General features: G+C 43.0%; 1 protein-coding gene and 1 long non-coding RNA gene across 3 annotated transcripts in view; one reads left to right on the plus strand and one right to left on the minus strand.

Moving 5' to 3' along the window:
* The window catches only part of LOC147601637 (uncharacterized), a 29,838-nt gene extending 20,755 nt beyond the window's left edge, over positions 1 to 9,083 (minus strand). Inside the window, exon 1 of one of the 2 annotated variants that reach the window (XR_015257916.1) lies at positions 8,951 to 9,083. This is a non-coding gene — a long non-coding RNA (uncharacterized LOC147601637). The remainder of the gene's footprint in view (positions 1 to 8,950) is intronic. The other variant, XR_015257915.1, reaches the window with a different exon arrangement.
* The window catches only part of CMTM8 (CKLF like MARVEL transmembrane domain containing 8), a 37,694-nt gene continuing 33,807 nt past the window's right edge, over positions 8,705 to 12,591 (plus strand). Inside the window, exon 1 of the mRNA XM_010128367.2 lies at positions 8,705 to 9,031. Coding sequence (XP_010126669.2) covers positions 8,846 to 9,031 — 186 coding nt within the window. The 5' untranslated portion in view covers positions 8,705 to 8,845. The remainder of the gene's footprint in view (positions 9,032 to 12,591) is intronic.

The raw sequence follows: 12,591 nt of genomic DNA on the forward strand, positions 1-12,591 counted from the left end.
TAATGGCCTTTTTTAGCACAACCTATGTCAGAGAACTCAGTACCACACACACACACACACAAGGTAAGGGCTGTTTCTCTGTGTAGTACTAATGGAGAGACTACGCTTCCCTCTGTCTCTCATCTTACAGCTGACGCTTGCTGAAAGTTCTTTTCAATCACATTAATGAAATACTGTGAAATAAGGGTTTCTTTTTCAAGGCAGGGATACATACAGACCAAGTATGTAGGGGATGTAGTCCTTCAAGTCCTGCCTGTTCCTCACTTCCTCAAATTTGGAGGTGAACTTGACCTGTATCACTGACACGCAGGTGAGGTAGGCTGTGGATCTGCTACCTCTCCATTCCTCTCTCCTAGAGAGGCAGTTGTCATGCGTGCTCGCAGCTCCTGTTCTGTGCTCTTACAAGAAGACATGATTGGATACTTGTCTTGGCAGTACAGGTGCCTTCATCAGGTTTTTTTTTTTTTTTTCTTTTCTGCCTCTGTTTTTCTCTTTTTGCTTGTTGCCTTACATTCAGTTTATTTACAGGTGATAGTACTTTCGCAGGCTGGAGGATTTAACCTATGACTCATCTTTCAATTAGATAGATACCTTGAAATACCCCTTAAAATATCCCAGTGTCATTCATTGTTCTTTATGAACATAATTTATTAAATCCTGCATTTCAGCACCGATGAACTTAAGTAATCCCCTTACTCGTATTTCCCTTACTTGTGAATTACAGCAAGAAATCCTTCATTAGTGAATTCAGACAGCCCATAATAGTAGGCTTCTTGCACAAGAAGGATGTTTGCATGTAAGAAATAATCTCAGATTTCACCAAAGTAACACCTGGTTTGAATATATATATCCTTGCTAACTTTGATGTTTCCCCTTGTACCGCTTGCTTGAACAATGCATCATAAAAACACTACCTCCCTGATTAGGACTTCAATGAAATAGTAATCATAACACCACTTTAAAAGACAGCACAGCAGTTTGATGCCTGACCTTCATTTGCACACACTGACACAGCTTGTTTCCTGAGCCTCTGATTGAATCCTTGTGAGGAAGACAAGTAAGAAATAATTTTATTTTGGGTCTCAAAATATGCCACTGTTTTTGTAAGATCATATATTTGATATATTTAGTGACTACTCTTTAGGTTTTTTAATAATTGTCTGGGTCAAGGAGACATTCTTCTAGTTATACAGATATGTCTGTGTATGTATGTGTGTGTACGTACCAGTTTTCTGATGTACCGAGGAGACGAAGGTTAAGCTATCGCACTACCTGTCCTCGTCTTCCTTCATAGTCTTTTAACCTATTGATCAATGCCAGCTGAACATAACAAAGAGGAGTACCAAAAGATGTCAAATTCTTGTAAATGCCAAGAAAATGTGCTAACTGAGGATACAGGGAGCAGACTGACCTTACAAATCACCCCACTAGAGCAAGCACTTCCAATGGAGCCTGAACTTTCTTGAACATTAGGGTGAGCCAACCTCAAAGTTCAGAGTAAACAAAGCTTTTTATTTGTGGGGCTTATGGGGACATCTGTGTTATAACAAATCTCATGTCAGAATTGTCTCACAGTTAGTGTTAAGCCATACATTCACAAATATATGATGGACTTAATTCACCGCAGTATTAGTAATTAGAGCCACATCCATCTCAGAGCACCCCCTACTCCCTCCAAATCTAATACTGCAAACCACAGGGCTGTGCCAATTCACATAATTTAAATACCTAGGTAATGAGGTTGCCCTCAGTGGAAAGGCTGTATTTCAGCTGCACTACAAGTATTTAGTAAAATCCTTCTTGGTATGTTTTTCTCATCGTTCAAAGAGCTTAGATAGCCTATCAGCTCTTCTCCCAATCTCCTAAAATCCCCAAATGAAACCCTTCCTTTCTTCTGACATTCTCTTTTCCCTCACTGATCTAGCAAAGAAGCATTATCCATGCTCAGTGGCTAGTTAGTAGGGTGATAAATAACTTGACAGGCTAAGCTTTCTCAAGACCTGTCACAAATGGGATAAGCCTTTGTTCTGAGGAAATCCCAGCCCCTCCCAAAGGCAGCCCATCATCCACCCCCTGACTGCTCTATGACTGAGACCATGTACCGTTCTTACACAGCCCAAAGCTTGCAATTTTCAAAGCAAAGTGAGTGGTGAAATGTAAGAAAATTTTGCTTTCTGATTCCTTTAAAAATCACAGTAGGTTTTGCTACACAAGCAAGAGACAGCACACTCTGTTCCCCATAATCGCATGCAGCCATCATAGAACAATCATTCTCTCTTCTATTTATCTCCCTTTTCTCTTGCAACAGTTGTTTTCAGGAACTTAGAACAGAAGGATGCACTAAGCGTCTTGCATCACTGCAGCTATTTTTTTCATGTGCTGATAGAAGACTTATGAGGCATCAGCAGCTTTGCACGCTGGTTTTGTGCGTATCTGTAACATTAACACTAAGAAAGCATCTAATAATCATTTATAGTCATGAGCAGTGTTCTGTATATTCTAAAACACTGGTGCCTGCACCTCTGTGTCCTGCTTTGAGTTGAACTTTACTGTGTTTTCTGCTAGGGAGGTTTGTTTATTTGTTTTTGTTTTGTTTCAGGTCTAAGACTGTTCTATGAATGCAAATAATAGGGCCATTTTGTTCTAGGGCCATTCTTTGTGTTCATAGAAGTCTTTTGGCAGCGGTCTACTTGCAAAGACAAATTGCTGATTTGAAAATACCGATACCACATCGCTTGGTCGATTGGTTGGAGGTTTCAGACCATTATGTGGTACAATGTGTTCCTTTGTTAACATTTTGCTCTCCTTCTGTTAATGGATAGATGTCAAATGTCTTTATCCCATACTAAGAGAACAGCTGTGCAAACCAGTACAAAGAGCAGGAAAACACCTGCCTGCGCTCCTCTGCCTTCTCCTTCCACTGTTACAGCACTCTCGTTACACAAGTATTGGCCAGGCACAGCCCAGCCAGCGAGATTTGTCAGATCCTTTATTCTGCTATGGCTTCAGGACAAGGAGGTGATGTGTTTGGGCACTGGTACTGCATGTATATTGCACAGCTGGGTGACTAGGGCATTAAAAAGATTGTAGCTTTATGGAATTAATTGGAATTAATTTCTGTGGTTTTTCATATCACTTGGGTCATCTCTTGTCATGTTCTGTATAATACAGACAACAAAATTTGTCAGTGTAGGCTTGATAAAGAGTGTATTTTAAATAAATCCATGGCTTTGAATTGTAGATGTAAAATGATGGAGAGTGTATTGCTTTACTTAATAAATTATTCAAATAGCTAATTACACTGTATTAAAAACATAAGTTAAAAAATCCCAATACTTTATTTTCATCATGAATTTGTCCAGCTTCAGCTTTCAGCCACAGTATCTGGTGAGGTTTTTGCCTGACAGCTACTGGACGTCTTCTCTCTGTGTATATACGCACACAGCAAGCTCAAGTCAACTCGTAATAATTTAGCATAATACAAGGCACACTTCAGGTGCTGTGCACACCACAGCACAGTAAGATCTGTTAGTAAAGCCCACAAGCAAGCTGATGGCAGAAGTTATCAGGTGGCTGTAAACTCTCTCCCTAAACATGGATGATGCTGTGATGAAACCACGATGGAATTATTCCGTCTTTCATTAATTATCTAAAAACAAATACGGCATTGACAATTGTTGAAGGTGATCTTTTCCTCCAGCTGTTTTGCACTGGGCTTGTGTGCTGTATAAACATTGCCTGCTGTGATTTACATAAACACTTAGGCAAGCACAATCCTTAACGAGTAGAAAACATACGTGTCTTCAGTGGCAACGTTCATATTCTCAAGTGCTGTAATCACTAGTATGTGTTTGTACCATAGTAATATTTAAAGGTCTGCGGAGGACTGGTGACCCCAATGAAAGTATTTATGAGTGTGCCTCAGGGACAGCCTGTCTGGACATGCTCAGGGGGAGAATAAGCTCCTTCCTCACATAACATGACACCGGACACTCTTGAGTGTTCAGGCAACTCGTGATTTGCACGTGTGGGAAGGCATGGCCACCAGCTGCGCTTGGAGCCGTGCTTGCAGGCTCAGTGTAGAGTAAGACAGCTGAGGGCAGCTGAGATGCAACCTGTGAAATACAATATGGGCATTCTCTTGCAGGTGCTTTGCAGATTTGAGATCCCTAACCCCAAAGTATAAAAACCACAACTCCCATTCTGAGAAGATTTGTACATAGACTTCACACTTCTCACTGTGAACTCTTAATTTGAGTAGATGTGCCCTCTGCCCTGAAGTTAAGCATACGTGTACAACGTGCAGGAATGGTGTTCTAAGTACAAACCGGCTCTGGAGGAAGTAAGCAAGTTTTCCTCAGCAAAGTGTCTAAGACATGGTTGTGTTTCAGGGCTAGGAGGGATTTTTAGATTCCCAGAGCAGATAAAGCAGCTGGTGAAAGGCTAATGCACAGAAAATACAGGGCTTGCGTGCTTTGTGATTTCTTTTCTCAGCACAGTCTCAATCACCAAACAGTTTACTTAGTGTCATGATAACAGGTTTCAAAACTAAAAAAAAAAAAAAAAAAATCTTAAAGTTAGTACATTACTGTTCATAGCATGGAGTTAATTCTCTGTATGGCAGTGCATATGTTCTAAGACAGCCTTTTGGCAGGTAAAATGTCTGTGTGGCTACAGTCAGGCCTTTGCCCATATAATTCAAGTAAACTTCATGTAAAGAAAGAAATATTTGTGAGAAAAGGAGTACAGAACACAAGCAGCTACACTTTGCGTTTTACAGCACATAGGGTAGTAACTTACATATCTGATGATCAAATCCCACACAATATCATGACTCGAACTGTAGTTTCAGTTGGTATTGATTTTATGTTTGTTAATTTTGGGGTGCCCAAGCTGCAAAACCAAGTCTCGTGTTCAATAACCCCAAGTACAAACACAGAACCCCACAGATTTGCAGAATAATAGCTGTTTTGAAAATATGGGCATCTTATCTATCCTCTCATTGCAGCAATGTTAGAAGATCCAAGTATCTCAATCATGAAAACCATCTTTACTTTGCAAAATACCGGTTCATACACAGAGTCATTTGCCTTGATTGATCATTAGCCGTCCCTATAGCACATGTCACTACCAAAGTACAAATCAAGTATTTCTGGTTTGGGTTAGTAAAAATCAGCTTTTCCGTACAGTCGTAAGCCACCAGAGAGTAATCTATGTTATTAATTATTTACTTAAATACGTTTGTAGCTCACAACCTATATTTTTCTAATTCTGAAAAGCCATTAGGAAATACTCCAAACATTTCTTGACTTAATGGTAACCAAAAATATCTCATCCTCAGATTGGCACAGTAGGATGTCAAGGGTGAGAATATTTGTCCTGGACATCCGACACGAATCCATGTTCCTTACATATGACCCAGGTTCCATGAAAAGTACAATTTATTTTGTGCCTTCTTCAGAAGCTAAGTTCCCTTAGGTTTCTTAGATCACACCCAGGTGGTTTAAAAACAGTAATTTTTTGTTGTTGACTGGAATCTGCTGATGACCAGTGAAAAATCTCAATCACCTTTCCTTTTATATGTTTACTTGTTTTACTTACCTAAAAATAAAGTCTGAATAACTTTGACATTTGAAAATTCTAGGGTTTTGGAGGGGGAAAGGGAAGCTGTATTTCAAAAACAGAAAACCAGTTCAGGAAATTCCAGTCAGCTCCACTCCTCGGGCCTGCGAGTCCACTTTAATTAGCACTTCCAGCTGGCCAGATTGTTGCTAAGAGGGTCATTCTAGAGAGCTCGATCAGTAACCTCAAAAATGTTGATACCTCAGAATTTGAGAACCAAACCATCTTAAACGGAAGAATCTGTTAATTAGATATTGAGATGTTCGGGAATAAGCCCTTTACTTAGAAACCTGCTAATACTTGTATCAGCTATTTTGCTTTTACTAAAACATTTACATTGAAAGGCTTCACCAAATTACATTTTTTTTCTAATCACGGTTTCCTTCATGATAGTAGTTGACAAACGGATGTAACAATCTTGACTGGTGTTTAAAAGCCTCACCAATCCTTCCCTTGAAAGGTTAATTTAAAATACAGAAAATGGGCCACCTTATTCTCTCTTGGTAGTTCTGTAATAAAAGGTTGATTGTTCAAGCAGTAGCATTCAATTATTTTGCTTCTGATGTTATCTACAGGTAAAAAAATCTAGCTAAGCTCAGACGGTCCCTGCAGGCTTCCCAGTTCTAGCCTTCAGTGCAAGGGTGCAAAACAAAAAATAAGAGCCCCAGTTAATATTCAAAATGTAAAGCAGTGTGCTGTCAAGTTAAAAAATGAAATTTGCTTCCTCAAATATCAGTGATACGGAAAAGCTTCTGGAGTGTTTGCCCCTTTTTTTTAGTGAAAATCAATCTTCAAATACGTTTGCCAGAAAAAAAAATGTGCCAACTAAGAATGTCAGAGTGGCAGCCAGCGTTCAGAGAAGTTGCCCAGAAAGGTAGACACCCAGTTCTTGTTGAATTAGTCACAATACTAGACCTGTGCAACAGACATTGAAAACTTACACTATATTTATCAAGTAAATATAGTTGAAACAGAAAACAATGTTTCCCTGTCTGTGTTTTTGTTTTACTTTTTTTTTCCACAGGGAACCTAGGATGCTCAAATGATAGACATGCAGACCAAAAGCAATGAAATTTATTGCTCTGATTGTGATGGTTGAAAGAGAAAAAACACTGACCTCCCAAAGTTTAGGGAGGAAAATAAAAACAGAGTTTTAGCATTATGCATCAAAGCTGAGATCTCTGAATAACATCCTGGAAACACGGTGAGAATATACACCCAGCGTAAAATCAATCAGCTCTCAAAGGTAAAGTGATGTGGATGACTCAAACCATTTTGAAATTTATGTTAATTTTGCTATTGGCATGAATTTTAGCCCCACATTTACTCACTTTTGCTAACTGATCTTATAGGTGGGAAACTTTGAAAAGATGAGAGAGTCTTTCAGAGAAAATCAATGCTGTTACAACGGATCCTCACTAACAGCAACAGGGGCATCTCAAAGCAGCTCTAGCTTTGGAAGGAAGTTTGTCCGTGCCGAACAATCAGATAAAGCACTTTTTATTCACAAGGCAGTTGAAGCAGGTCTCTAAACAGACCAGTGCACGATGTGTTCCTTTAAAATCTCAGCTTTCATTTAAGAGAAAGGAATAAAATAGAAACGTGACCAATACAGAAATGCTGATAACTCCACAAAAAAAAATGACGGTTTTGCCAGAAAGCGTAAAAGTCCTTGCTCACGATTGAGATGATGTGTTAAATGGTTTGAGTATTCAGTTTGCTCATGGTCTTTTTTTTTCTTCACAAAGAAGGATATCTGTAAATCATATCATGCCCAGTGACTGGCACTTCCTTCTGATGACCTGCAGCTCCTGTTTGCAAAAACTCTACCACATTTCTTCTGCCATCTTAAATAAAAAAGTCACAGGTGCCTATGAGTATGTGGAAACTCCACAGAGCGTGAGCCAAGACACACGTTCATGGACCCCGCGCTGTGACACACTTACACTGTGAGCAGAGGCACAATCATGCACGAGAACTAGTTCCTTTGGGTAATTCACATTTCCCGTATTTCTAGGAGAAACTCTGCCATTCTCCCCCTCTCTCCCCAGCGGATTCAATCCCTTGCTGAAAGGTAATACTGCAAAATCCATCCTTTGTTAGCCAGCAGGAGAGCAGCAGTAAACAATTCAAGGACAATAGCCACCAGACATATGGAAAACACTTCACTTTAACTGAGCTGCCACATGCAAATACTTTGCTAATGAGAATTCCTGAATGTTAAAAAAACTATAACCCGCTTGCTTGTTGTTGAAACATCATACTTCTTGGAGGATGGAAGATCACTTTAGAAACTCTCAAATGACCCGGAAACATTTTTTTTTAAAGGCGACACTTTAGACTGGAAAAGTACTAAAAAATATAAGTTTGGGAACAGCACAACACTGTCAGGTAGTAGGCCAACAATGACCTCATACTTTCAATTTCCAGTGACTTTCATGGCTTTTAAAAAGTCTTTTGCATCATGGAGACCTTTGGTTGCTTGGCAGACCCCGGGAAATTCCCCGTTTCCAGGTCTGAGAGGGCTGCAGTATCTCCTACCCTCTTGTTCCCTGCCTGTGGCACTTGGTGGTGGTTCCTCTCCCAACAACGTGCCACTGATGACCACACCGATGACACAACCCGCAGGGCCAGCACATCTCCTGTCAACCTTTGCTGCCCGTGGAGTCAGGGCTGAGTCAAGATGGACGATGATGGCAGGTGGCTGGGGTCGAACGCCCCCCACAAACTGTGCTCACCCACGAGGCAGGTGTTTTTTGCAGAGCGTGGATGGCTCGGCCTGACTCCTGGGCTGCACTGGAAGCAGACGTGGCCCCGACGCCTCTGTCCGGGAGGTCAGGAGATGGTTTCAGAGGGGCCCCGCGTTGCCCTTCCCTAGCGCGGGGGATCCCCCGCACCACCAACCTCGGGCCACGGCCCCCCCGCACCGGCCCTGGCAACCGGTGCCCGGCACCTCCCCTCAGCCCCCCGTCAGGCTGTGGCCCCGGGGAAGGGGGGGGGGTTCAGCCGCGGGAGGGCCGGATGGGCAGCACCCCCTCCGGACCCGCCTCTCCACCTGGGGCCGGGCGCGGAGCACCCTCCCCCTCGCGCTGTGGCGAGGGGGCTGCCCGCCCGCCGCGCCGGGGTCACACAAAGCGGCGCCTTTCCCGCCGCCGCTGCCTCCGCCCCGCCGCCGGGGCTCGGGGCTGGACGGGAGGCGCGGGGCAGCCCCGCAGCGCCAGCGATGGAGCCACCGGTGCCGCTGCCGCCGCCGCCTCAGGAGCAGCAGCAGTCGCCGCGCCCTCGCTCCCACACGGTCACCACCACCAGCAGCTCCTTCACCACCAACCTGTCGGCCAGCTCCAGCACCCTCGCCTACGACAGGGAGTTCCTGCGGACCCTGCCCGGGCTCCTCATGGTCACCGAGATCGTGAGTGACCCCCTCCCCGCACCCCTCCCCGGAGCAGGCAGCGGCCATGGGAGGGGAGGCCGGGGAGCGTCGGCCCGGGACAGAGCGCTGAGGAGGTTTTCGGGTCAGGGAGTCCCCGCTCTGGTTTGGAGGTTGGGCCGTTTCCCCTCGGTTCATCCCCTTCGGTGGGTCCGGACCGGGTGGTGAAGCGGGGGAAAAGGAAGGCGTGGAAACAGGGGCGGCTTGGGGATGGGGGGTGTGGAGGGGCACAACGCTCCCGCCTCGAAACTATCGAGAGGTGCAAAAGTGATAGAGGGCACAGGCGGTCTTTTTGGTCTCCCGCAGTATTTGCGGTATCATCACCTCTCGTAGCGAAAAACTGAGTATTGGCCAATCGGGAGCTGATTTTTGGAGGCTTTTCTTTAACTACACTGGTTGTACACACTTGGTACTTTATAGCGCACAGGTAACCGTGGTGTGAGAGTTAATTGGGCGACGTGTCTTCATTTTGTGGGTCAATAAAAAACATTTCCCTGTGCTCTTAAGTGATTAGATACACCTGTGCAGGGCAGGATATGAACTAACATCTTGTGGTTTTGGTAGTAATTTTATTTTTTTTTCCCCGGTATTTTATGAGGTGTGAATGAATGTACGGAGGGCCAGGCAGTCTGGGCTTTAGTCCTGTGTCTTAGTGGGAGGCAGGGAACAACCCAAGGCTGGGATCCCTCAGCAGGCCTGGCTGCTCTCCATTTAAGCAACAGATACTCAGTATCTCTGTTTGAAAATAATGCTTTTTTTTTTTTTTTTTTTTTCAGTCTGCTCATCTACACTACTACTATTTAAGGAACTTAGCAAGCTGGTTGCCCCAACTAATTTTTTTAGTTTCCCGTGTGATGTTTTTGCTTTGGTGAAGCTGGAAGGATTAACTTATCTGACTAGATTAATTTTCAAGGCTTGAAAACATTGTGCTTCACCAGAGCAGCGGAACGACTGTTGGTTTTGCTGACTTCAAAGTTAAAATAACCAAGCAAATCTTCAGGCTGACGTGCCTGACCTCTGGCAGGAACGCAGAGCATCCTGGAGAGAGGATGCACATGGAGATGCCAGCTGCTATGTGGGCAAGCAGTGGTCAGGGTGTGAAGTCAGAACCTGCTACAAGCTGGTACCATGTATGCCGGCATGATTGGGAGTTCTGGTTATCTTTAGTAGGTAGGTGATTGTAGGCTTATTTCAGTTGTTGAATACCGGCGATGCTTCATTGTCAGAGTTGTGGTAGATCTGCGAATAAAGTTGTCTTAGTTTTCAAAAGAAAAGCTGCTTTCTTTTCCACTCTTTTTCAGTTACTAATTACAACAGAATTATGAACTTTTCTTGTACTTTATCTGAAGAGTGATCGCACTGTGGATTGTTAGAGAGGTGCCCAGGGCTTTTCTCAAGCCCTGCTGGAATGTCATATATTCAGCCTGGCTGTGAATACTGCATCAGCTGCACTTGCATTGAGCTACATAGCCACAGGGCATGGACTGGCTCTCGCTTACTCTTTGCTAGCAGTGTGCTTTCTAGTTTGTGTTGGCAGGTGATGATATTTGTGAAGCTTACCTTTCTAAACAGAGTGATGATGGCTTTTAGGGGGACTTTGTTTCCTATCAGCCATTCCTGACTCCTGGAATAATTATAAAATGATACTTCAGCCACCATTTTGAGGTGCTTGAATCCGTTAATATTGACATTTAGAGCCAACTTTGGTTTAGGTTTCATATCTACTTGAGAACACATTACCAGCTTCAGAAAGAACCTCAATGCTACATGACTTTGTAGGCTAGTGGAGAGTTGTGTCTGCACTGCAGCATCCATGTATCTTTTTATTGATCAACAGTGTGAAGATGTGCAGTTCCTAGCCAAATCAGAGGGGCTGACAGAAGTCTAATGTAGATAAACATATACTGTTTTGTGATGGTGTATTTCAGAGAATGTAAGACAATTTTACTGCAAAGTTGAAAGTAATAAGGCAGGTCCTACAGAACTAGAGTATTGCTAGCTACTGCCTTTGAGGAACTACTTCTGGTTCTTAACCCCAGTTATTTTAAAGCAGATAGAGTAGCTGTTCTTCCTGAAATTAAAGGAAAAAAAAAACCTATTAATGAATACCTTGATATGGAATTGACTGAAATAACACCAGTTATTTCCAATAAGCTAGTTTATATATATATGTGTGTATATATATATGTTTGGCATTGGGTTTTGGTCAGACCTTTTCCACCAGTTCTGTACGTTCTTTTTTTTTTTGTGAGGAAAAAGTGCATTAAGAGAGAATGACTAGCTTTACACAAAATCTGTATTTCAAAATTACCTGTGCATATTCACCAGTAATGGAGTTGTGTACCCTAAATGAGTTCCCGCCTATTCTGATCATCCTATATATATATATATATATAAAAGTTGTGGCTTGCCTGCGCAGATTGGCTCTTCAGGATACTACTGACCCTCAATACTGATCCCCCAGCTCACAACACGATCCTTCTGCTGAGGATTTGCAAACCTGTAAATGGGACAAACTCATGTGTGTGTCTGTATTTCAGCCTCAGGAGTTTGCAGCCTGACAGATCACTTTCAGTCTAAGCACCAAGCTCTGAAGTGCAGCAGCTGTGGTAAGAGAATACCTCTGCTTCTGCTGCCCCCGCTCTGGAGACACCTGTGAGATGGACAGGGAAGAGGGCTGTTTTTAGTAATATGTTATCATTGCAGCTACTCATCTTCCAGACCCCATGTTCATCATGTTAAAGCCATCCTAGGGGTGTTAAACAACAATGCTAAATGTTCTGAGAGTTTACACTGTGGGACTGCCTATATATTTGATTATTGCTGCTGTCAGTCAGTGACATGAGTGTGGCAAGAGTGCAGTCTGTGACTCCTGGCTCTGAAACTGGAGCTCTCTTCTCTGTATAGGCAAAGGGCAAATCTGCATTATTCTTCAACCAAAGAGAATGGAAAAGCACAAAGTCACCACATAAATTAAATCTTTCAGTCCCATAAATGAAGGATCTTGATCAGATTTTGCTCTTACCTCCCAAATTTGGGTGCTGTGAAGATTGATTAACTGCTGCATGGATTTCCACATGTGCTGGTAACCATCTGGACTTCTACACTGACGCTGTGGTTTAATGGCACAGTAAATTCTGTTTAACGGCTCCTACTAAGAGATTCTTTGCAATGCTGCAAAACAGTGGTCTGCTAGTAACTCAATCTGCTGTTTCCAATTTGTTCAAAATGAGTTCGCTTTATAAAGACAGGTTTTATGGTGAATCAGGTGTTATCTGTGCTTTACGTAGCTGCTTTAAAACCAGCATAAATCTGGGATGAGGTTAACTGTGCATATTCAGCAGCAACGAAGTCACGTACCCAAACCTGGTTCAGCTTAATTTTGTAATGCGTTTGATCTAGCACTGCGCACGTCTACTATGAATGAACACAGAACCGCAGCCTGCAGTGTAGGCTCAATTACCTGGTGCTGACAGATTGCCATTGCCTTCTACATCTGCCTCTGTGACCAGAGAGCGTGCAAGGTTTCCTGCCGCTTGCTG

Source organism: Chlamydotis macqueenii, chromosome 2 (assembly GCF_036417535.1).
Source record: "Chlamydotis macqueenii isolate bChlMac1 chromosome 2, bChlMac1.mat, whole genome shotgun sequence".
In the NCBI taxonomy this organism is placed as follows: domain Eukaryota; kingdom Metazoa; phylum Chordata; class Aves; order Otidiformes; family Otididae; genus Chlamydotis; species Chlamydotis macqueenii.